The sequence below is a fragment of the Anomaloglossus baeobatrachus genome, chromosome 12, assembly GCF_048569485.1.
Source record: "Anomaloglossus baeobatrachus isolate aAnoBae1 chromosome 12, aAnoBae1.hap1, whole genome shotgun sequence".
Taxonomy (NCBI): Eukaryota; Metazoa; Chordata; class Amphibia; order Anura; family Aromobatidae; genus Anomaloglossus; species Anomaloglossus baeobatrachus.
The window spans coordinates 44,775,505-44,799,180 of record NC_134364.1 but is presented as its reverse complement, the minus strand read 5'-3'; the positions used below and the strand labels follow the sequence as shown (position 1 = coordinate 44,799,180).

The following is a 23,676-nucleotide window of genomic DNA, read 5'->3' as shown; positions in this document are numbered from 1 at the left end:
CTTTGGGTCACGGTCCACACTCCTTCTATAAATGACTAGCGATGAGGGAATACTAAATATTCAAGTTATTTGTACCGAATTCCTAGTACCGTTCCAGTATTCGTCATGAATAACAAACCTAATGCAAGTCAATGGGGAACCCGAGCATTTTTTTGGGAAATCTTCAAGAAAAATGCTCAGGTTCCCCATTGACTTGCATTAGGATAATTATTTGTGTCAAATACCGTTTTTTTCCAAAAATAAGACCTCCCCCAAAAATAAGCCCTAGTAGGGATTTTCAGCATTTTCAAAGCAAGCCTTAAACTTAAACATAAGCCCTCCCCCGAAAATAAGCCCTAGTCGTGGATCAATAATGAAGTGTCCGTGCAGCTAAAAAGGTTACAGATACTGCAGGACACTTCATTATAGACAGTGGACACACCGCAATCACACTCACCCGACACTGAGCGGCAGGACCTGCAGTGATCACACACCCGCACACATCAGCACACACACACACACACACACATCAGATCGCTCACACACACATCAGATCGCTCACACACACATCAGATCGCTCACACACACATCAGATCGCACACACAATCAGATCGCACACACAAACATCGGATCACACGCAAACATCAAATCACACACACAAACATCGGATCGCACACACACTCACCTCATCCAGTGACACCGATCTCTTCGCCGGCAGAATCCTGAGAGGCAGTGCGGTGGAGCGCAACGAACAAGACCTGCGGCCGGACACGTGACTTGCGCTCATTCCCTGCGTCCGTAAGCGCTGGATGTGATGTGTGCACGCGCGATCGGCTGTGTGTGTGATCTGCTGTGTGTGTGTGTGATCTGCTGTGTCTGCGATTGGCTGTGTGTGTCTGCGATTGGTTGTGTGTGTCTGCGATTGGCTGTGTGTGTCTGCGATTGGCTGTGTGTGTCTGCGATTGGCTGTGTGTGTCTGCGATTGGCTGTGTGTGTCTGCGATTGGCTGTGTGTGTCTGCGATTGGCTGTGTGTGTCTGCGATTGGCTGTGTGTGTCTGCGATTGGCTGTGTGTGTCTGCGATTGGCTGTGTGTGTCTGCGATTGGCTGTGTGTGTCTGCGATTGGCTGTGTGTGTCTGCGATTGGCTGTGTGTGTCTGCGATTGGCTGTGTGTGTCTGCGATTGGCTGTGTGTGTCTGCGATTGGCTGTGTGTGTCTGCGATTGGCTGTGTGTGCCTGCGATTGGCTGTGTGTGCCTGCGATTGGCTGTGTGTGTCTGCGATTGGCTGTGTGTGCCTGCGATTGGCTGTGTGTGCCTGCGATTGGCTGTGTGTGCCTGCGATTGGCTGTGTGTGCCTGCGATTGGCTGTGTGTGCCTGCGATTGGCTGTGTGTGCCTGCGATTGGCTGTGTGTGCCTGCGATTGGCTGTGTGTGCCTGCGATCGGCTGTGTGTGCCTGGGATCGGCTGTGTGTGTCTGGGATCGGCTGTGTGTGCCTGGGATCGGCTGTGTGTGCCTGGGATCGGCTGTGTGTGCCTGGGATCGGCTGTGTGGGCCTGGGATCGGCTGTGTGGGTGTGTGTGTGATCGGCTGTGTGTGTGTGTGTGTGTGTGTGTGTGTGTGTCAGTATGTCAGCTAGCAGCAGGGTAGGACGGCGTGCAGCACCGACCGGAGATCACAGGAGGACCTGGGAGCCACACAGAAGTCCTGGTCTGGTGAGTATGAGTATCCTGGGAAGTGGGGGGGGGTTCTGCCTTTTTGGGGGGGTAAACTTACCCCAACCGTGTTTCTCCAAGAATAAGACCTCCTCCAAAAATAAGCCCTAGTGCTTTTTTGGGGGGAGAAAAAATATAAGATAGTGTCTTATTTTTGGAAAAACACGGTATTAGAATAGTACTTGGTATTCGGTACCAATAACCCAAATATTTAGTATTCGCTCATCACTATAAATGACATGTAAGCAGCACATGATGGGGAGAACCCTGTCAGCCATCAGTTGCCCCCCTCCAATCAGTCATGGTAAGAAACGTTTTAAAAGGGTTGTCCCATGAAGATAACCCCAGTCCATGTGCCTTACTAGGACATTTGATCATCATTCTTTCTTGCTTGGGAAAACTCGGAGTCAGAACAGAGCACCATTTTGGAGGACTTGAATTGTCTTGTGCTACAAGGGCAGTAATGCATCTAAAATGGTTGGTGCATAATTCTAATGTCACGCTAGGTAAGGGGTAGTACCAAGCGAGCGCGAAAGGTAAGGGAAGGGGAGCCCTGCGTCTAGAGAAGGGAGAGATGGTGACCCCTGATCAAACCTACTGCTGGTCCCTGGGGTCCCTCACCACACTAGATAGGTTCCGCACCTATGCGCCGAGCCAGATACCTGACCCTAGGTATCCCTAGCGCTGGATCTTAAATAGGGAACGGATGGGATGAGCTCTTTGTCAACGCCACTAAACACTAAAGGAAGACACAGGGAAATACACACATGGGAAAATGCATGAACTACTTATCTACAGTGACTCACGTAGAAGTTCAGCAACGATACCACAAATGAGTACAAGCCACCTGCTTGCATCCAGAGCTTGAATGAACTAAATGATATCACCAGCACCAGTCCAGCAAAGATAGGGGTATTTAAGCGCAAGAGGAATGCTGATAATCAGCAGCTGGGTAGGAGGAGGTCTCCCCTGGGTCCTGAAGGGTAATAGATGAAAATTTATGGAAAGCTACCTAGTACAATGAATACTGACAGCAGAAACAATAGAAAGTCAGGGAGCATTTTGCGGAGCTAGACGCTGTGACCTTCTATTGCCAGAAACCATATGACTGTCTGTCACCCGTGACACACCTGTGACAACTAAGCACCCGGCTGGTCTTTGACTACCATTAGCAATGTCATTCCATTTGTCGGAAACAGAATCCAAGGCATCGCTTCTCTCTGATGAAACAACGCCTTTTACTATATGATCCTTACGCCATTCAAAGGAGCTTTACTTAAATTAGTAACTGCGCCAAAGAGGTGCTTCTACAAAATCAAGGAAATGAACACAAAGCCACCCTCCTTTCACAATGTGTATCGTATAGCTACAGTACCTGGAGCTATAGACATTTGAAAAAAGTTTAGCTACAAATAACTTAACATGTGAAAGGTACCATAAAAATCTTAATTCAGGCGCAAAGTGAAACTTTCGGCTCTTCCCCCACACACACGCTGAGACGCCTGTGCTCTCTATAAGACGGCCGCTACCGGACTCTTATGTCAGAGGGTTATCTCCTGGAGAGCAAAGAGATCAGCCATGGATATTCTGACACTCGGATCCTTCTCTACCTCAACTTCATCTGCGGGGGAGGACTCACGATTCCTCTGTGCAGAGCATCTTGCTCACTAGCAGATTGTCACGCTGTACAAAGGCTAGTAAGACTTAGTACAGTGCATTCCCCACTAGGTGGCAGCAGAGTAGTGAAGGAGAGACAAAAAACACTGTAATGGAAAGGCAGCTGAAGTACAGCAAAGTAACTTCAGCAGGCAGTTAACAGGCGAACCACCAGGTGGCAATAGAGTAGTCAAACAGTCAGGGTCTAGCCATGAAAGTCGACTCACTGCAAAGGGAGGATCAATATCAAAGTCAGAAAATAGAACCGAGTCGGAAACCAGGAGATCAGGTATGCAGAGGGAAACAAACAGACAGGAACGGGAAGTCAGGGACCGGGACAGGCAGATGAATGGGGGAGGGTACAAGTCGGGACACAGTAGCAGGGAGGCAGGAAAGATCGGGAACACTCACCAGAGCCAGTATACAAGCTGCAAGGCAGAAATATCACTGGAACTGAGCTGAGCCATAGGTAGAGAGGCAATATATAGCGTCCTGGGATCCAGAACGAAGCAAGAAAAGTTAACCCCTGACATGACCAGGCCAGAGCTGGGTGTAACCAGCAGCAGGGAAAAGCCGGCCTGGATCATGACATGGGTGCTCTGCTGTGTTTTCCTACTGAGCTGGCAGGTTGATTTCTCAGGTGTTTCATCTTGCTGGTAACTGATCTGCTTCTTTACTGAGCATGCTGCGGCAGAACCTTGCCAGTCGTACATTTTGGTTCTGCTGTTGTGCTGTTGGCTTGTGTCTCTGATAGTCTTCTGATCTTTGTTTTTTGACCCCGGACTGTTGTTTGACTCCTCTCTGCCCACTCCCTGTTCCTGTTGCGACCTCCTGGTTTTAGACCTCGGACCGTTACCTGACCACATCTCCGTTTACTCCCTGAATCTATTCCGTGCCTTCCTGGAATTCTGACCACCGGATTGTGACCTGACTACGCCTCTGTGTACTCCCTGTATCCATACGTGTCCTCCTCTTACCAGACTACGGCTTTCCTGACTGCTCTTCTGTTATTACAAGCCATAAGTAATGACAGCATTACAAGACCATTATATGGTCGGCTAAAATTAGCAGGTTTGGACGACATTCGGCTAATGTGTATGGTTGCCTTTTAGAGGGGTTGTCTGGTCTAAAACAGAGTGACTGCAGATTTGTCATGGCTGATTTCAGGCCACTAATTGCTGAGACCCCCCTGAATAAGAGCAGATCGCCCATTCTCAGTCATGTGAAATTCCCATTTTCCATAATATTATAGATAACAATCAATAAAATGCTTTGTGCTCGAAGCAGAACTATTGGACTTTTTTGTATGGAAGAAAGTGCAGCCTTCTAAATGGGTTGAACGTGAACTGTTTACGCTTTATTTTTCTTTTTATTATTTTATTTCTACTACTTTTATTATTGTCTTTTGTTTTGTGTTTTTTAGAGATGTTTTATTCCCCCGAGATGATGCTTGATGTAATATTACACTTTTCTTGTTTCTTTGCAGATTTCTCACAACTGTACCAGCTTTAGTCTTGGCTAACAAAGTCTTACACGTCATCTTTTTGTTTTTGCCCTTTCTTTGGGCTCTGGGCATCCTACCACCTCTTGACGCACTTGTTCTTTGGGGAATGGAGCAGATACTGGAATTTATATTGGGAGGGTCACCAATGTCCAGTAATTTAAGGTAATGTTTCTACATCATCTGGTAACATATGTGACTGAAAAACTTTCTTAAAGGGAATCTGTCACCAGGTTTTTGCCACCTAATCTGAGAGCAGCATAATGTAGGGGCAGAGACCCCGATTCCAGCGATGTGTCACTTACTGGGCTGCTTAGTGTAGTTTTGATAATCTACTGTTCATTAAACTGTGATTTTATCATTACAGAACTACTTGGAGTGCTGCAGGTAGTCCAGCATATTCATGAGCGCTGTATAACTGCTAGATCTGCAGCAGAGAAAACAGTGATTTTATCAAAATGACAGCAAACAGCTCAGTGAGTGACACATTGCTGGAATCCGGATCTCTGCCCCTACATTATACTGCTCTCAGATCGGGAGCAAAAATCTGGTGACAGATTCCCTTTAATGTTCTTTATTTTTAGGTTTACATCAGTTAATATTTTCTGACAAAGGAAGCAACAATTTGACCTATGTCCAGTGACTGGGTATGGAGCAGTCTTAGTAGCGGAGCTCTTGCCACATACAGCGGATGCCAGCGGTGTTGCACAGACTGCATCTACCTCTAACAGGTTCGACCAGAGCTGGCTCCAATCGCGGCTATTTAACACCGTAAATGGCGATGTCTGTCTCTGACAGTAGCATTTAAGGGGCACAATCCTATTGGTAATCCGATTAGCGTCATATGTGACTGTCAGTTTCTTTTATACAGTATTGCAGTATACGGAACAAGTGGTCAAAAGTAGATTCAAGCCACGTAATGGGACTAAAAGAGTTAAAGTGTTAAAAAAAATATATAACAAAAGGCTTTAAAATAAAGAAGTAATCATATATAACAGTGCCGCATTTGTAAAAGTCTGATGTATTTCAAGGGAACCTGTCAGGTGCAATATGCAGCCAGAGCCACGAGCAGTTCTGGGTGCATACTGCTAATCCCTGCCTATCTGTCCCTGTATACACTAGCATAGATAAAGAAATATTTAGAGTATGTCTAAAGATCTTTTATCGTATGCTAATGAGCGAGGGGACTAGTCCCCTGGTTTTTAGTTCCCCGGCCAGTCGTCCCCATTAGCATGTTAGTTAGCCCCTGTAGGTGTGCTATCATGCTAATGAATATGCAGCGTCACAGGATGATCTCACTCACCTCTCTACCGCCATTGCTGGATTTCGGATCAGTGCGCACTGTGAAGTCGGGGTGTACGTGTCCTGGCTTCTAACTGACGTAGTGCACATGACCCAAACTCCGGGGTCATGCTCACTAAGCCAAAATCCAGCGATGGCGGCGAAGAGGTGAGATCATCCTGTGACGCTGCACATTCATTAGCACACCAACAGGGGCGTACTAACATGCTAATGAGGGGCGACTGGAACTAAAAACTAGGGGACTAGTCCCCTCGCTCATTAGCATACGATAAAAGATCTTTAGAAATACTCTTTCTAAAGATCTCTTTATCTACGCTAGGTTAGGCAGGGATTAGTAATATGCAACCCAGAACTGTGAATCTGAATGCATATTGGATCTGACAGGTTCCCTTTAATCTGAACAGTAAATGCCATAAAGCAAGAAAAAACAGCAAATCAAATGCCAATATTTTCATGTTCTTAAGGCCACGTCTCCCTATACGACATCTTGCTAGCGATGTCGTTATTTGTGACATCCAGCAACGACCTGGCCCCTGCTGTGAGATCTCTAGTCGTTGCCGAATGTCCTGGAAAATTTTCTTCAAAGGCGATGTCCCAATGACCAAAGGCCAGGGTCACAGTGACTGCGAGATCGTTATACTGGTCACTACTGCGACCTGTATCGTTACTGGGTCATTGGTAAGGTCTGACTGTGTGACATCTCACCAGCGACCTCCCAGCGACTTACCAGCGATCCCTATCAGGTCGCATCATTTTCGGGATCGCTGGTAAGTCGCTAAATGTGACGGGGGCTTTAGTCAATATGCTCCAACCCCCCCAAAAAATAAAAAGTGATAATAATGGTGTGTGAATCCCCAATATGGCACCATTGAAAACGTCCACTCTCCAGACCAAAAGCAAACTCTCGTACAGCTCCTCTGACCAAAAAATGAAAAAGCGATAGATCTTAGAAAACAGCAAGAGAATCCAAATGTATTCCTTTTGTTTCTTTTTTTTTAACAAATCTCTGGGGATGGTTTGCACCATTTTTAAATTAAAAGACACACACCGTTTTGCTATCCCTGTGATCACCCTGAGCTGTAGAATGACAGATGAGTTTTATCCACCAGTGAACACCGTTAATAACAAGACCCCAAAACAAATGGCAGAATTGTGTGGCTGTTTTTTTTTTTTGGCTTACCATTTCATTACACTTGGACACATTCTGTTGTTCACACCTACAGCATATCACACATTTATATTTTTGTAAATATTTTATTGTATCTCTTCATGGGACCACACTGCAGATCTGACCCTGTGATACAATGTACAGTGTCAGTGTGCAGCTTGTATAACAGTGCAAACTTGGTGCCCTCTAAATAACTCAACACACAGCCATTAATGTCTAAACCACTGGCAACCAAAGTGAGTACACCCCTTAGTGAAAATGGCCAAATTGTGCCCAAAGTTGTCAGTATTTTGTTTGGTCACCATTATTTTTCAAGCACTGTCTTAACTCCGCTGGATCCTCTTCCCTCCTCCATGACGACATCACGGAGCTGGTGGATGTTACAAACCTTGTGTTCTTGCACCTTCCATTTGATGATGCACAACAGATGCTCAATAGGGTTTAGGTCTGGAGACACTTGGCCAGTCCAGCACCTTTACCCTTAGTTTCTGTAGCAAGGCAGTGGTCGTCTTGGAGGTGTGTTTGGGTAGTTATCATGTTGGAATACTACCCTGTGGCCCAGTTTCTGAAGGTAGTGGGATCATCATGCTCTGCTTCAGTAGGTCACAGTACAGGTTGGCATTCATGGTTCCCTCAATGAACTCCTCATAGTTGGCAGCACTCATGCAGCCCAAAACCATGACACTCCAACCACCATGCCTGATTGTAGGCAGGACACACATATCTTTGTACGCCTCACTTGGTTGCCGCCACACACGTTTGACACCATCTGAACCAAATAAGTTTATCTTGGTCTCATCAGATCACAGGACATAGTTTCAGTAATACTTGTCCTTAATCTGCTTGTCTGCAGAAAACTGTTTGAGGCTTTCTTGTGCATCACCTTTAGAATAGGCTTCCTTCTGGGATGACAGCCATGCAGAGCAATGTGATGCAATGTGCGGCGTATGGTCTGAGCACTGACAGGCGGACACCCCACCCCATCTTCCACCCCTGTAACCTCTGCAGCAATGCTGCCAGCATTCATATGTCTATTTTGAAAAGACAACCTCTGGATATGATGCTGAGCATGTGCACTCAACTGCTTTGGTCAACCATGGCGAGGTTTGTTCTGAGAGGAACCTGTTTTGTTAAACCGCTGTATGGGCTTGGCCATGGTCACTGCAGCTTAGTATTAGGGTTTTGGACATCTTTATGTAGAGAAACAATTCTTTTTTCAGATCCTCAGAGTATTCCTTGCCATGAGGAGCCATGCTGAGCTTCCAGTGACCAGTATGCGAGAGTGTGTGAGAGATAACACCAAATGTAACACCCCTGCTCCCCATTCACACCTGAGACCTTGTAATACTAATGAGTCACATGATACCGGGGAGGGAAAATAGCTAATTGGGCACAATTTGGCCATTGTCACGGGTGTACTCACTTTTGTAGCCAGCAGTTTAGACATTAATGGCTGTGTGTGGAGATATTTAGAGGACACCAAATTTACACTGTTATACAAGCTGCACACTGACACTGTACATTGTTGCACACTGACACTGTACATTGTATCTTCAGTGTTGTCCCATGAAAAGATAAAATAAAATGTGAGGGGGCGGTGTACTCACTTTTGTAGTATACTGTATGTTGCCAGGGGACGTAAGAGGATAATTTTGGAAAGCAGGGACACAGAAGAAAAAGAAAAACTGTTCCAGAATCAGTGGAGGAGGCACTAGGAACTTAAATAAAAATAAAAAATATCTGGTGATGGGTCCTCTTTTTAAAGGGATGAGATTTCTATAAACCCCATCCACTTTGCTGAAACTGGACAGATGTGTTTTTTTGCTTATCGAAAATATGCAAAAAAAGCATTGTGGGAATTTAACCTAAAGCTACTATTGAAAAAATAATACACCTTGCAATATAGTTTACTTTCCCAGTTACTTTGTTTTGATTGCTATGCAACAATGTGGCGCTCATAGTGATTTCCCGTCACCGGAGCGGCACATTATTGCTGGCTGGAGTTATGTTTTGTCTTAATAATTGCTGGTGTGCCATGGTCAGATAGTATAAAGGCACTACAGATACCGCATCATTGTGTTGCAGTGTTAACCCTGAGCGGTGGGGGTATACGGGGGGGGGGGGTGTCACAAATTTCAAAAATTAAGTCTCTTGTAAAATTTATTATTTATCTACGTGAGAAAAATGTTGGTACATTATTGCAAAACTACATCTTACATATAGCAGATTTCTTATAATGACGCATCATCACTAGTGATGAGCGGGCACTACCATGCTCAGGTGCTCGGTACTGGTAACTAGTGATGAGCGGGCACTACCATGCTCTGGTGCTCAGTACTCGTAACTAATGATGAGCGGGCACTACCATGCTCAGGTGCTCTGTACTCGTAACTAGTGATGAGCGAGCACTACCATGCTCAGGTACTCAGTACTCGTAACTAGTGATGAGCGGGCACTACCATGGTTGGGTGCTCAGTACTCGTAACTAGTGATGAGCGGGCACTACCATGCTCTGGTGCTCAGTACTTGTAACTAGTGATGAGCGGGCACTACCATGGTTGGGTGCTCAGTACTCGTAACTAGTGATGAGCGGGCACTACCATGCTCGGGTGCTCAGTACTCGTAACTAGTGATGAGCGGGCACTACCATGCTCAGGTACTCAGTACTCGTAACTAGTGATGAGCGGGCACTACCATGCTCGGGTGCTCAGTACTCGTAACTAGTGATGAGCGGGCACTACCATGCTCGGGTGCTCAGTACTCGTAACTAGTGATGAGCGGGCACTACCATGTTTGGGTACTCGTAACTAGTGATGAACGGGCACTACCATGTTTGGGTACTCGTAACTAGTGATGAGCGGGCACTACCGTGCTCTGATACATGAGACTCGTAACTAGTGAGAAGTTGGCACTACCATGCTCGGGTGCTCAGTACTCGTAACTAGTGATGAACGGGCACTACCATGTTTGGGTACTCGTAACTAGTGATGAGCGGGCACTACCATGTTTGGGTACTCGTAACTAGTGATGAGCGGGCACTACCGTGCTCTGATACATGAGACTCGTAACTAGTGAGAAGTTGGCACTACTTTGCTCAGGTGCTTGATACTTGTAATGAGCAGTTGGACACTCAGGCGTGACTCGTGTACCAAGTATAATGGAAGTCAATTGGGAACTTGAACATTTTTCCTGGAACTCTTTCTATTGACCTCCATTATACTTGGTACACGAGTCGTGCCCAACCGAGCATCCAACTGCTCATTAGGAGTACCGCGCATGGTAGTGCCCTCTCATCACTAGCCATCACCTTTTGTGTTTTGAGGTTGCCCCAGGTGTAGTTGGAGGATAAGGACCCCTTAGATCACTCTGACGCTTATTACTGCATTCTTGGACTTTTTTGATTCTCTGTAATTCGTCTGTTTTCTCTACTTTCGCAGGTTGCTCGTCATGTTTGTAGTCTCCGTTGGGGTAACCATATCAGCTTACTTCATTCCAAACTCCATCGGTCTGGTTGTGTTCATTGCTGGACTTGGCTTTATTCTCAGTCTTAATTTACCAGAAATCGGAATAGTTCTCAGACATCATGTAAAGAAACCGAGGGAATCCACAGATCACTGTGATACCTTCTCCTGGAAGATGACCTGGAAGGAGCCGGCCATGTACTGCGTCATCCTGGCCTTGGTTCTGCTGGAGTCCAGCTTGTTACATCACTACTGTATCTCCACTTTTTCCTTACAAAGTCCTCAGGCCATTGTCGGATATTGTCTCATTATACTTTTAGCTTTTTTATGGATTCTCAAAGAAATTCAAGGTGCTTATATATTGGGGATTGTCAGGAATCCCTTTTTCCAGAATGACATTCGGATGTTAAACGTCTTCATGAAGAAGCAAAGCCGATTACAAAAAGCCGCTCTTGTAAGGAGAATCGTTCTCATGCTGGGTAAGCAATAAAAAGGTACAAAAATCCAAAATATAAAGAATAGGGAGAATCGCATGAATTGGTTTTTAGCCAAAATTGTGGAGCTCTGCGTGATCCCAAACTTCACAGGCCGTATAGGAGAAGCGTGGACAACCATCAGCTGCAATGGTGGCCAGTTGGCGTTGCTCGACCATCATGCCGCGAACTAGGAAGGGGCAGAAGAGTCTCTTGAACAACACCTTACAAATAAAGGACCCCAAAACACTTTGGATTGCAACCCCCTCCATACACATTAGCATTCCAGCTTAGCCTAATGTGTAGGAGGAGACTTTAGTTTGGGGGGGACGTGAAGATCTTCATTCAATACTGAATTTATGTCTAGCATTTCCCTAAAATTAGTTTTGGATTTACACCTATACGCCCCGTCACACGCAACGACGTACCTAACGATATATCGCCGGGGTCACGGATTCCGTGACGCACATCCGGCATCGTTAGTGACGTCGTTGCGTGTGACACCAACGAACGGCTGTTAACGATCAAAAATACTCACCATATCGTCAGTCGTTGACACATCGTTCATTTTCAAAAAATCGTTGATTGTTGCAGGACAGAGGTTGTTCGTTGTTCCCGAGGCAGCACACATCGCTGTGTGTGACACCTCGGGACCGACGAACTACAGCTTACCTGCGGCCGCCGGCAATGCGGAAGGAAGGAGGTGGACGGGATGTTACGGCCGCTCATCTCCGCCCCTCCGCTTCTATTGGGCGGCCGCTAAGTGACACCGCTGTGACGCCGCACGAACCGCCCCCTTAGAAAGGAGGCGGTTCGCCGGCAACAGCGACGTCGCTAGGCAGGTAAGTCCGTGTGACGGCTCCTAACGATATTTTGCGCCACGGGCAGCGATTTGCCCATGATGCACAACCAACGGGGGCGGGTACACACGCTAGCGATATCGCTGCGTGTGACTGGGCCTTTAGTGCAATATTAATTGTTTTTATTTTTATTTTTCAGTCTCTCCTTTTGCGATGGTGGCTTACCTCTCTCTAGACACGTCACTGTATAACCTGCACTCTGTGTCAGTCTGCATTGGATTCACAAGGGCTTACAGGATGGTAATGTACTATTTATTTTCTATACGGAGTTGACTGGTGTATGATGACGACATGTGCTCATAGTTACCTGGCGTTTTTTACTTGTTATCTGCATACAAGACCTTTCTTCCTGATGGTCTATTACTGAATAAAGGCATCAAAGATACTACAAAGGGTTCACTCTTTGGAGAAAGGTGGCACGTCTTTAGGGCCCCGATACACATTAGACCAGTATTCCCAAACTCCGGTCCTCAAGGACCATCAACAGTGCATGTTTTCAGGATTTCCCTAGCATTGAGGTTTTGGAATTATCGCCTGTGGAATACTAAGAAAATCCTGAAAACATGATCTGTTGGTGGCTCCTGAGGACTGGAGTTGGCGAAACACTGCATTAAACCAATGTCAGCCAAACCCACCAATATCGCAGGAGCCACCAACAGTCTACTGGGAGAGAAGGATCTGGCTCTTCAGATTGCTGATGGCAGATCCTTTTCTCCAGAAGATATAAGTCGCCACCAGAAGAGTCTAGCAGAGACTCTTAGGGGTACTTTGCGCGTTGCGACATCGCTACTGCGATCTCGTCGGGGTCAAATCGAAAGTGACGCACATCCGGTGCCGGTAACGACGTCGCAACGTGTAAAGCCTAGATGCACCGATAAACGATCGCAAAAGGGTCGAAAATCGGTGATCTGTGTAGTGTCAGACATTTCCATAATGTCGCACCAATAGGCGATACGATGTTGTTCCTCGTTCCTGCGGCAGCACACATCGCTGTGTGTGAAGCCGCAGGAGTGAGGAACATCACCTTATCTGCCTCCACCGGCTATGCGGAAGGAAGGAGGTGGGCGGAATGTTTACGTCCCGCTCATCTCCGCTTCTACTGGCCGTGTGACGTCGCTGTGACGCCGCACGACCCGACGCCTTAGGAAGGAGGCGGGTCGCCGGCCAGAGCGACGTCGCAGGGCAGGTAATTGCGTGTGAAGCTGCCATAGCGATAATGTTCGCTACAGCAGCTATCACAAGATATCGCATGTGCGACGGGGGCGGGTACTATCGCGCTCGGCATCGCTATCATCGGCTAGCGATCTCGCAGCGTGCAAAGTACCCCTTAGATAACTAGGGAGCCAAGAATGTGTATGGGTGACTCGAGAGATAACTCTATGGCTAGTAAATGGAATGGGTACTGGGTAAAAATCCCACCAAGGGCAACATCTGCAAGGAGTTTGTATGTTCTCCCCGTGTTTGCGGTGGTGTTCTCCGGTTTCCTCTTAGGCTATGTGCCCACGGCACTATGTACCCGCAGATATATCGGCAGGTACGGCTGCAGGTTTCCCGCAGCTGATCCCCGGAATCCGTAGCTATACGTAGCTGCGGTAAACCTGCGGACATTTCATGCGATTTACCTACGGAAGCCCCGGCCTCTATCTCCATAGTGGAGGGACGTTTTTTTCCGCAGGTATTTCCGCAGGAATAATTTACATGCAGTTACATGCGGCTGCTGGACATCCACAGCATATTCCGCAGCCGCACATACCGCAGCATGGACACACACTCCCCATGTCCCATAGGATAACATGGGGAGTGTCTGTGCTTGCTAACACCTGCAGATTTATCTAGAAAATCCAGATAAATCCGCAGGTTTTCTGCAGCAAATTCCGTGGTTTCAGAGTCCCGTGGGCACATAGCCTTTACACTTCAAAGACATACTAATAGGAACTTTAGATTGTGAGTCCCAATGAGGACAGTGTCACTGATATATGTAAAGCGCTGTGGAATTAGTGGCACTATGTAAGTGAATAAATAATATTACTATTATCTATCATTAGGTTTTTGCTCCTCTATATGAAAGCAGCATAATGTAGAGGCAGAGACCCTGATTCCAGCAATGTGTCACTTACTGAGCTGTTTGCTGTCTGGTAAAATCACTGTTTTCTCTGTTGCAGATCTAGCAGTTATACAGAGCTCATAGATATGCTAGACTACCTGGCAGCGGGTCAAGTAGTCCTGGAATGATAATCTACTGCTGATTAAACCGTGATTTTATCAAAACTACCCTAAGCAGCCCAGTAAGTGACACATCACTGGAATCAGGATCTCTGCCCCTACATTATGCTGCTCTCAGATTAGGTGGCAAAACCTGGTGACAGATTCCCTTATTTGAATACCAGAGGGAAAACGTTCAAGGATTATGTAGCCATTCTGACATGGATTTTTTTTAAAAATTTTTTTTTTTTTTTTATTTTTTTTTTAAAGGGGTTGTCCACTACTTTAACATTGATGACTTATCCTTAGGATAGGTCATCGATGTCTGATCGGCCAGGGTCCGACACCCCGCACCCTCAGCGTTCAGCTGTTCTTCGTGCCGGCGGCGGCAGCAGGCAGCTGGAAATACTCAGTTCCGGAGCTGCCCCGTCTTTGATAGCGGCTGTGGCCGGGTACTGCACATTGGCCGCCTATTGATTTGAATGTGCAGTACCCGGCTGTGGCTGCGATCAAAAGACGGGCCAGCTCCAGAACTGAGAATTTCTTGCTGCCATCAGCACCAAGAGCAGCTGAATGGCAGGGGAGCCGGGTGACGGACCCCGGCCGATCATACATTGATGACCTGTCCTAAAGTTAGGCCATCAGTGTAAAAGTAGTGGACAACCCCTTTATGTACAGGTCTATGAGATCTATCTATTATATGTAGATTGTTCTGCAAATTCTTATGACGGATTCCCTTAACGGTGTGACGATCACAATGGTATCGTCACTTGCTGCAGAAATCCACCCAAGTAAACCATCTGTCACTCCTCTGTATACTCCTAAGGCCCCGTTACACGCAGTGACGTATCAATCGATATATCGCCGGGGTCACGGATTCCGTGACGCACATCCGGCATCATTAGCGACGTCGTTGCGTGTGACACGTACGAGCGACCGCTAACGATGGAAAATACTCTCCAAATCGTCCATCGTTGACACGTTGTTCATTTTCTAAAAATCGTTGATTGTTGAGGATGCAGGTTGTTCGTTGTTCCCGAGACATCGCTACGTGTGACACTTTGGGAACGACAAACTACAGCTTACCTGCGGCCGCCGGCAATGAGGAAGGAAGGAGGTGGGCAGTATGTTACGGCCGCTCATCTACGCCCCTCCGCTTCTATTGGGCGGCCGCTTAGTGACGCTGTACCAACCGCCCCCTTAGAAAGGAGGCGGTTCGCCGGCCACAGCGACGTCGCTATGCAGGTATGTGTGACGGGGACTAACGATATTGTGCGCCACAGGCAGCAGTTTGCCCCTGACGCACAAACGACTGGGGCGGGTGCTTTCAACAGCGATATCTCTAGCGATATTGCTGCGTGTAAAGCCCCCTCTAGAGGTATCCTTGTACAAGACAATGAGGCAAGTTTGGGATCTTGTAAATGCAACATTTTTATCTTAGTTGTCCGTGCCTGACACAATTCATTTCTTTCCTTCTTTTGCTCAGATCTGGCAGAATACGGAGCATGCCATGCTGGAGCTGGTTGTAGTATCTGTTGTACAACTGTTTAACACAAATATGTGGTGGAACGCCGGGCTGGACACCGGCATACGGCTCATTCTGGTAAGTATATATCTATATCTATCACACACACACACACTAGGGGCAAAGAAATGTGATGGGATGATGAAACTTTACATTTATTCCACATACTCTCCACTGATGACAACACACTGCTTACATTGGTAATCCATGTTCTGTAAGCCTAGCAAAAAGAAGGATTTCGGTTGTGCCTCAAACCAGGCATCCGTAGAAGCCATGGCATCAGAAATGGTGTGAAATTTGGTACCCTTGAGGTGTTTCTTCAGGCTTGGAAGCAGATGATAGTCAGAGGGAGCTAGATCTGGTGAATAAAGTGGGTGGTCTACTAGCTGGAAGCCCAGCTCTGCCAGTTTTGCTGTGGTCGCTTGTGCATGTGAGTGGAGGCGTTGTCTTGCAGGAACAAGATTCCTTTGGACAGTTTGCCGCGCCTTTTGGCCTTCAGAGCTGCTTTCAATTGGTCCAAAAGTTCAATGTAATTCCTTGCATTGATGATGGAACCCTTTTGAAGGTAGTCCTCTAGCAGCACGCCCTCCTTATCCCAGAACATAGACTCCATCACCCTAGTGGATGATTTTTGCTCCCTGAACGTTATTTGGACGAGGAGAACCATTGTGCCTTCCCTCTTTTGACTACTCCTTGTTTTCAGAGTCATACAAATAAATCCAGGTCTCGTCCATAGTGACCAGTCGATCCAAGAAGTTCTTATCAGTCCGGTAACGCTGACAAATAGAGCGGGAAGTTGTCACTCGCTACTTCTCTGATCTGTTGTTAGACATTTGGGGACCCACTTTGCAGATCGCTTCCTCATGTCCAAATGTTCATGGATAATGACATAAACACGTTCCTGGGAAATCCTCATGATGTCTGCTATTGCTTTAGCTGAAATTCGTGGATTCTCCAGTATGAGGTTGTGCACAGAATCGACGATCTCCGGAACAACAACCACTCTAGGTCGTCCAGGACGTTTCTCATCATCGGGGCTGAAGTGGCCCGTTTTAAATCTGGCAGCCCTGTTCTTAACTGTGGAATATGAAGGGCACTGATCCCCCAATGTCTGCGACATATCACCATGAATATCCTTCACGGACTATCCTTGCAGAAACAAGAATTTTATCACTCCTCTGCTCTCAGTTGCTGTGAATATCACATTAGACTCCGACATTTTGTTCTCCCGCGTGCGTAGAACACTGTTGCCATAAACAACAAACAAAGTTTTTAAAACATATATATTAGACACATAAGGCTTTCATGTGATGTAACATTCGTTACCATAGAAACAAAAGAAGATCACAAAGCCAAAGACTTATCAGCAACCCCTCGTGTGTGTGTGTGTGTGTATATATAATAGATATATATTTATTTATTTTTTTCTTGCGGTATTGAATTGTTGCTCCTTCCCCCCCCCCTCCCCACAAAAAATAAAATAAAAATAGAGCTTACTGTTTTTACATCTATTTTGTAATGTATTTTACATGTGACTGTCGTTATCCCCTAGGTTATTTAAGAACTCCTCATTAGAGATGAGCAAGTCGATTCTCAGGACTCTCATCCAGTGGCCACATCATTATTCTGTGGTCGCTGGATGGAAGCCCTGTGAACTGCCTCCTGCCTGGTGGCATCCTCGTCACATCTTCTAATGTGTAGATCCCAGTGGGACATCATTGTAAAACACAAATGATATCGTGGCCAACCTAGCGGGAGGCCCCAGGGATGGTTCCTCCAGTAACTATCTCGATCGTCTCTCCTATACACAGCAGTGCCCATTTGGCCAAGTGCTACGGTGTATGAGAGAGCCTTCGCTAGACATCTCTGCTGGCAGCTCATCTCCTGGAGAAAAAAAGGATCGGCAGTTTGAAATTGTATACGCCGAATCATTATCAGCCTGACAATCAATTGTCTCATATTAGACTATTGGCCAAACTTGTCATTAGCAGCGTTTTTGGTATCACTAGACTAAAGGCCGCTTTACACGCATCGACATCGCTAACGAGATGTCATTGGGGGTCACGTAATTCGTGACGCACATCCGTCCTTGTTAGCGACGTTGTTGCGTGTGAAACGCAGGAATGACCGTTAACTATCAAAATTACTCACCTTATCGTTGTTCGTTGGCGCGTCGTTCCTTTCCCGAATATCGCTGCTGTTGCAGGATGCAGATTGTTCATCGTTCCTGCGGCAGCACACATCGCTATGTGTTACACCGCAGGAACGAGGTACATCACCGTACCTGCGGCCGCCAGCAATCAGGAAGGAAGGAGGTGGGCGGGATATTCCGCCCGCTCATCTCCGCCCCTCCGCTTCTATTGGACGGGTGCTGTGTGACGTCGCTGTGACGCCGCACGACCCGCCCCCTTAGAAAGGAGGCGGTTCGCCGGCCAGAGCGACTGTAAGGGCCCAGATGTTCCCTGCTATCCACCCCCACACAGTATCCACAGCTGATGGACAGTCCACAGACACGGTCTTGGTGATAACAGTTGCTTTAATATAGCAGGAACAAAGCAAATCAATACGGAATATATGTTTCACAGTCTCTCGTGGGTAGGCCATGGCAAATACAGCTTGGAGTTGAATGCTGAAGTGCTATTAGGGTACTGGAGCTTTAAGTGCACGATTTGTTTCAGAATTAATACTGGTATGCTTTAGGTTCAGAGTCTCTTGAGTTTAGAGGGTAGATATGATAAGATTGTACAGACCTGGAGTCCTGGGGTTAATTTCACTGCTAGTTCAGACACGTGCAGTACTTGTAAGCAAATGAAGACAGTTGCCCAGCGTGCTACGGGGAGCGGACGGCTGGTGCGTGGACAATGGCATGCAAGCCACTTATATTGCAGTGGGGTGGGAGACCCTCAAACTTCCCCAATCTGCGTACAGTAGGGTCTGGTATATACTCAGTATGCGCTACTGTCTGAAGAGATGCACAATGTCAGGATAGGAAGCCTTCAGCATATTGGCTGTAAAAATCAGGAAATGATGAAATTCTAGGCCTCGGGCCTAGGAGGAGTCTTGTGGTGAAGAGATTCTCCACATAATGTCTTCCCTCAGAGGAGACTCAGCCAGAACCAGCTCATTCCAGTTGTTTCTAGACAGAGGCTGGAGAATAGCTCCACCTATTGAGCCATGTGACAAAGAACTAGCCAATAGGATAATACCCAATGAACACTTCAGATTCTTACAGTTTTCACCAGTAGATGGTGCTAGAACACAACAAATGAAAAATGCTTTACTTATAACAGATAGCATAATATTACATATAAGTAAATGTACTTAAAGAAACAGACACAATCTGGACGGGGCCACTACACGACGTTGCAGGGAAAGTAAGTCCGTGCGACGGGTGTAAGCGATGTTGTGCACCATGGGCAGCGATTTGCCCGTGATGCACAACTGACGGGGGCGGGTACGCTCGCTAGCAATATCTATACCAATATCGCAGCGTGTAAAGTGGCCTTTATGTGTGTGTGGGGGGGCTTTAGACAATATCCAAAAAAAGAGAACTTACAGCTCTATAAAAAATATCTTCAAATTTTATTCAAAGCTTTTGACAAAGGCTGCCTGTGTGCATCCGAAATGCGTTGGTTTTATCTATATTTCTGGATCTGCCATTTTTAAATATATGGAATAAAAGTTGAGGATATTTTTAGAGAGCTGTGTTTTTAATTTATTCACGTGGAGTCACTCTGCTTCCTACCTTGCTCCATTCACGCCGCCAGCCTATGTTACAGGGGAGCGGGTTTTCCTCTTTTTTTGGCTTCAGACTATACCCCACCACACACACACACACGGGAAGCCCCGTACACCTAAAGTGGTCAGCCAGTTCAGTGGCCTTATCTTTACTATAGAAAGGGCAGCCTTTTCTCTCTGAACCCTGATCGAGACCCCGGAGCATGTAGACGAAAAATCTTTATTTTTTCCTTTCTTTACTCATCACTGATTTCGGCCACTGTCCTCCTATACGGTAGACCTGTAACTTTGCTCTTTTCCGTCTCACCCAGGTGGCTATAATACGTGACCGGCTTTGTCAGCTGGGCTCAAAGCTGCAGTTTGCATTAACCGTTCTGCTGACGTCGTGGACGGAGAAGAAACAGAGGAGGAAATCTACGAGCAGTCTGATCACAGTGAACATCATCTTCTTCCCCGTGGTGCTGACCTTCATTATCCTCTCCGCTCTCCTCTCCTCACCCTTACTGGCACTTTTCACTTTGCCCGTCTTCCTGGTTGGATTCCCACGGCCTATCCGCAGTTGGGCAGGAGCGGTGGGTGCTGCGGCCTGTGTCTGCGCCGATACAGTCTATTACCAGCAAATGGTGCCCGGCTTCGCTGCTGCACTGCAATCTGCGTTTGCTTCAGGTAGTCTCGGTAGGTGTCTTATATTTGCTTTACATTAAAATTTACTATACTATATTATTTGGTCACTTTTTTATCAATATGAGGTTTTGATGACACACGTAGCTTGTGCAATACTCAGCTGCATGCATTTGGGTTTAGGACACGACAGCTATACATATTACTGCAATTGCTGTTATTCACTTTCCTTTTTGTTTTTGCATTTTAAGCTCTTTGATTTCAATCAAAAAGTTATAAATGACTTCTCAATCCGCTCCAAAGTTGGAGGCCGCACATTCATCACTTTCTATTCGTAGCCTGCTATGGAGAGGAATAGGAAACCTCATGGCAAAGGGGTGTAATGAGAGGCAGAATGGAGAACGTTTTTTCATCATAGTAGTAACGTATTTGTTTTATAAGACGCACTGGATTATTAAGCGCACCCCAAATTTAGAGAAAAAAAATATGGGGTCCGTTTTATAATCCGGTGGTGTCTAACTGTCGTCGGTGCGGGCTTCAAAGAAATGGCGCCTGGAGTTGGCGCATGCACAGATTGAGTTATTGGCTCAATCATAAGCAAAGATCTCATCTGCACACACAGCACCTCCGGGCGCCATTTTTCTTAAGTCTGCTGCAGAGAGATCAGTGGGCTGGAGGCGACGCTTGCGCAGATGAGGCCGAGAGCTCCATCTGCGCACGCGCAGACTCCAGACGCCATTATTTGACACTTGCACCCCCAACATTCAGGATTGTGGCACCTGTCTCACAGCACAGCGCCCGCAGCACAGCGCCCGCAGCATCGCCCCTGCCTCCTGTGACCACTCTACAGCACCCCCCTAGTTAGCTACATTTGGATTATAAGATGCACCCCTCATTTTCCTCCCAAATTTTTGGGAGGAATAGCGCGTCTTGTAATTAAAAAAAATATGATAGTTAATACATTTTAAAAAGCAATGTTTACAGGATAAATGCCCATTTATACAAGCTATGAGCAATCATAAGATCGCTGAGTCCCCATCATCGGTGAATGTAAACGTGCCGCTGATCGCTGGCTTTTTGGATCATTTATTGCGGGCCTTTAAATGATCATGTAAAGCCGGGACAATATGCACACATCTGTCCAACAACCATATTAAAGGGGTTACCGGGACGTTGGGGTATTTTTTGCTATGAGGCTAAGAACTTACTGGTAGGCAGCTGCTAACTATCTGCCTCTTCTGCCGCTCAATGATCTTTTCTGGCACAAGCAGTGATTCTCCTGCTTCCTTTGACTTCACCTCAATACAGCAGCTCTTCCTTTTTCCAGCAATCTATGACTACTCCGCCAGGACAGATCGTCAGAGAAGCATAGGCCATATGCTTTTTTGCAATTACTTACAGCAAATGGAGCGCAGAAGTTATAACCTACCCAGGCCAAGAAACTAATGCACTATCAGGATGCAGCAAGACCCCCAATAAGGTGGAGCCATCACAGGTGTAAAAGAAGAAAAACACTCACATGGAGGAGGCGATTGGTGGATGATAAAATTGCACACACGTGGCTTGTATAGGGCGCAGTTCACACATGTAGGTGCACAGTATCTGGTTAGCAGCCTATTAGTCTCGCCCATACTATTCGACCAGGCAGGGTGCGCCAGTACTATCCAAATGTACCATACAGGGACTGGGACTCCAGTATACAAGGCCTAACATTAAGGGGCCTGGCTGCATCCTGTATAAAATGTTATCTGCAAAAAACATATATAAACATATATATCTTGCCGCCTCCAACTCAAAAATATTTCCCGGATCCGTACATTCCTTTCCCAAGGAGCTGTAAAAACCCTAGTACATGCCCTTATTCTGTCCCAAAGGACCACAGAAATAATACCTCTAAAATTAAATATTTTATTTAACAAAATCTAAAATAGGACTTACAATGTCTCTCTTCAACGAACATGAAGGACAAAACAGTGCCAGTGAATATTGGAAAAAGATAGTTTCGGGAGAGCGTGGGGTGACAGCTACTTTAGCGAATCTCCTACAGCTCCACCTAACAACTACCATCTAATTCTGACTAAAGCATTTAGTCTAGTCAGAAACCAAAATCCATAACGCTATTGTGTTTTATGTTTGTATTTACTTCACTTTATCACCTGGTTTTGGTGGTGGACACCCCTTGGTTAGAGATAGGGACAGCCACCCGGAACGGGGAGTGTCCCTCAAATTACGACACCCTCCGTCGATAGGAAGGGCCAATAAAGGTTATGAGATTAGTGATCTCACGTATCTTTGACTACCTACCTATCGCTATTTTTCCTCACGCTGAAACTATCTTTTTCCAATATTCACTGGCACTGTTTTGTCCTTCATGTTCGTTGAAGAGAGACATTGTAAGTCCTATTTTAGATTTTGGTAATTAAAATATTTAATTTTAGAGGTATTATTTCTGTGGTCCTTTGCTATATCATACCTCGATACAACATTTCTTTGTGGTTCTACCCTTATTATGTCCCGCCTGGATTATTGCAACCTCCTGCTCTGTGGCCTCCCTTCTAACAGTCACGCACCCCTACAATGTATTCTAAACTATGCTGCCCGGCTAATCCACCTGTCCCCCCCCCCCCCCCCCCCGCTACTCCCCGACCTCTCCTCTCTGCCAATCCCTTCACTGGCTTCCCATTGCCCAACGCCTCTAGTTCAAAACACTAACCATGACCTGCAAAGCCATCCATAACCTGTCTCCTCCCTACATCTCTGACCTAGTCTCCCGGTACTTACCTGCACGCAACCTCAGATCCTCACAAGATCTCTACTCCTCTCTCATCTCCTCTTTCCACCATCGCATCCAAGATTTCTCCCGTGCCTCCGTGCCTCCCCTATACTCTGGAATGCTCTGCCACAACACATCAGACTCTCGCCTACCTTGACAAGCTTAAAAAGGAACCTGAAGACCCACCTCTTCCGACAAGCCTACAACCTGCCGTACTCCCCAGTCTAATATAGCACCGCATAACCAGTTCTACCCTAACCTACTGTATCCTCACCTATCCCTTGTAGACTGTGAGCCCTCGCGGGCAGAGACCTCTATGCTCCTGTACCTGTCTGTGCCTTGTATTGTTTATGATTATTGTACTTGTCCCTATTATGTATACCCCTTTCACATGTAAAGCGCCATGGAATTGATGGCGCTTTAATAATAAATAATAATAATATAAAATTATATATGAAGTATTGGTTGGTATTATGGCCAGAATACAGTTACCCACAACCCACTTCAGGGGTCCTCATGCTTGTGGGTCCCTACACTGATATCTAAATAAGAAAAACAACAAAAAGAGTGATAAAATCGCCTCCAAAAATTCAGCAATTACTTACAGCAAATAGAGGGCAGCAGTAATAACCTGCCAAGGAATCAATGCACTAGCAGGATGCAGCAAGACCCTCAATAAGATGGAGCCATCACAGGTGCAAA

General features: G+C 46.4%; 1 protein-coding gene across 3 annotated transcripts in view; it reads left to right on the top strand.

Annotated features, from left to right (window-relative positions):
• Positions 1–23,676, top strand: part of PCNX4 (pecanex 4) — a 58,972-nt gene that overhangs the window by 9,685 nt on the left and 25,611 nt on the right. For all 3 annotated transcript variants that reach the window (XM_075329643.1, XM_075329644.1, XM_075329645.1), the window contains exons 4-8: positions 4,837–5,016; positions 10,759–11,261; positions 12,255–12,355; positions 15,804–15,920; positions 19,892–20,255. In XM_075329643.1, the coding sequence (XP_075185758.1) occupies positions 4,837–5,016; positions 10,759–11,261; positions 12,255–12,355; positions 15,804–15,920; positions 19,892–20,255 (1,265 nt within the window). The remainder of the gene's footprint in view (positions 1–4,836; positions 5,017–10,758; positions 11,262–12,254; positions 12,356–15,803; positions 15,921–19,891; positions 20,256–23,676) is intronic.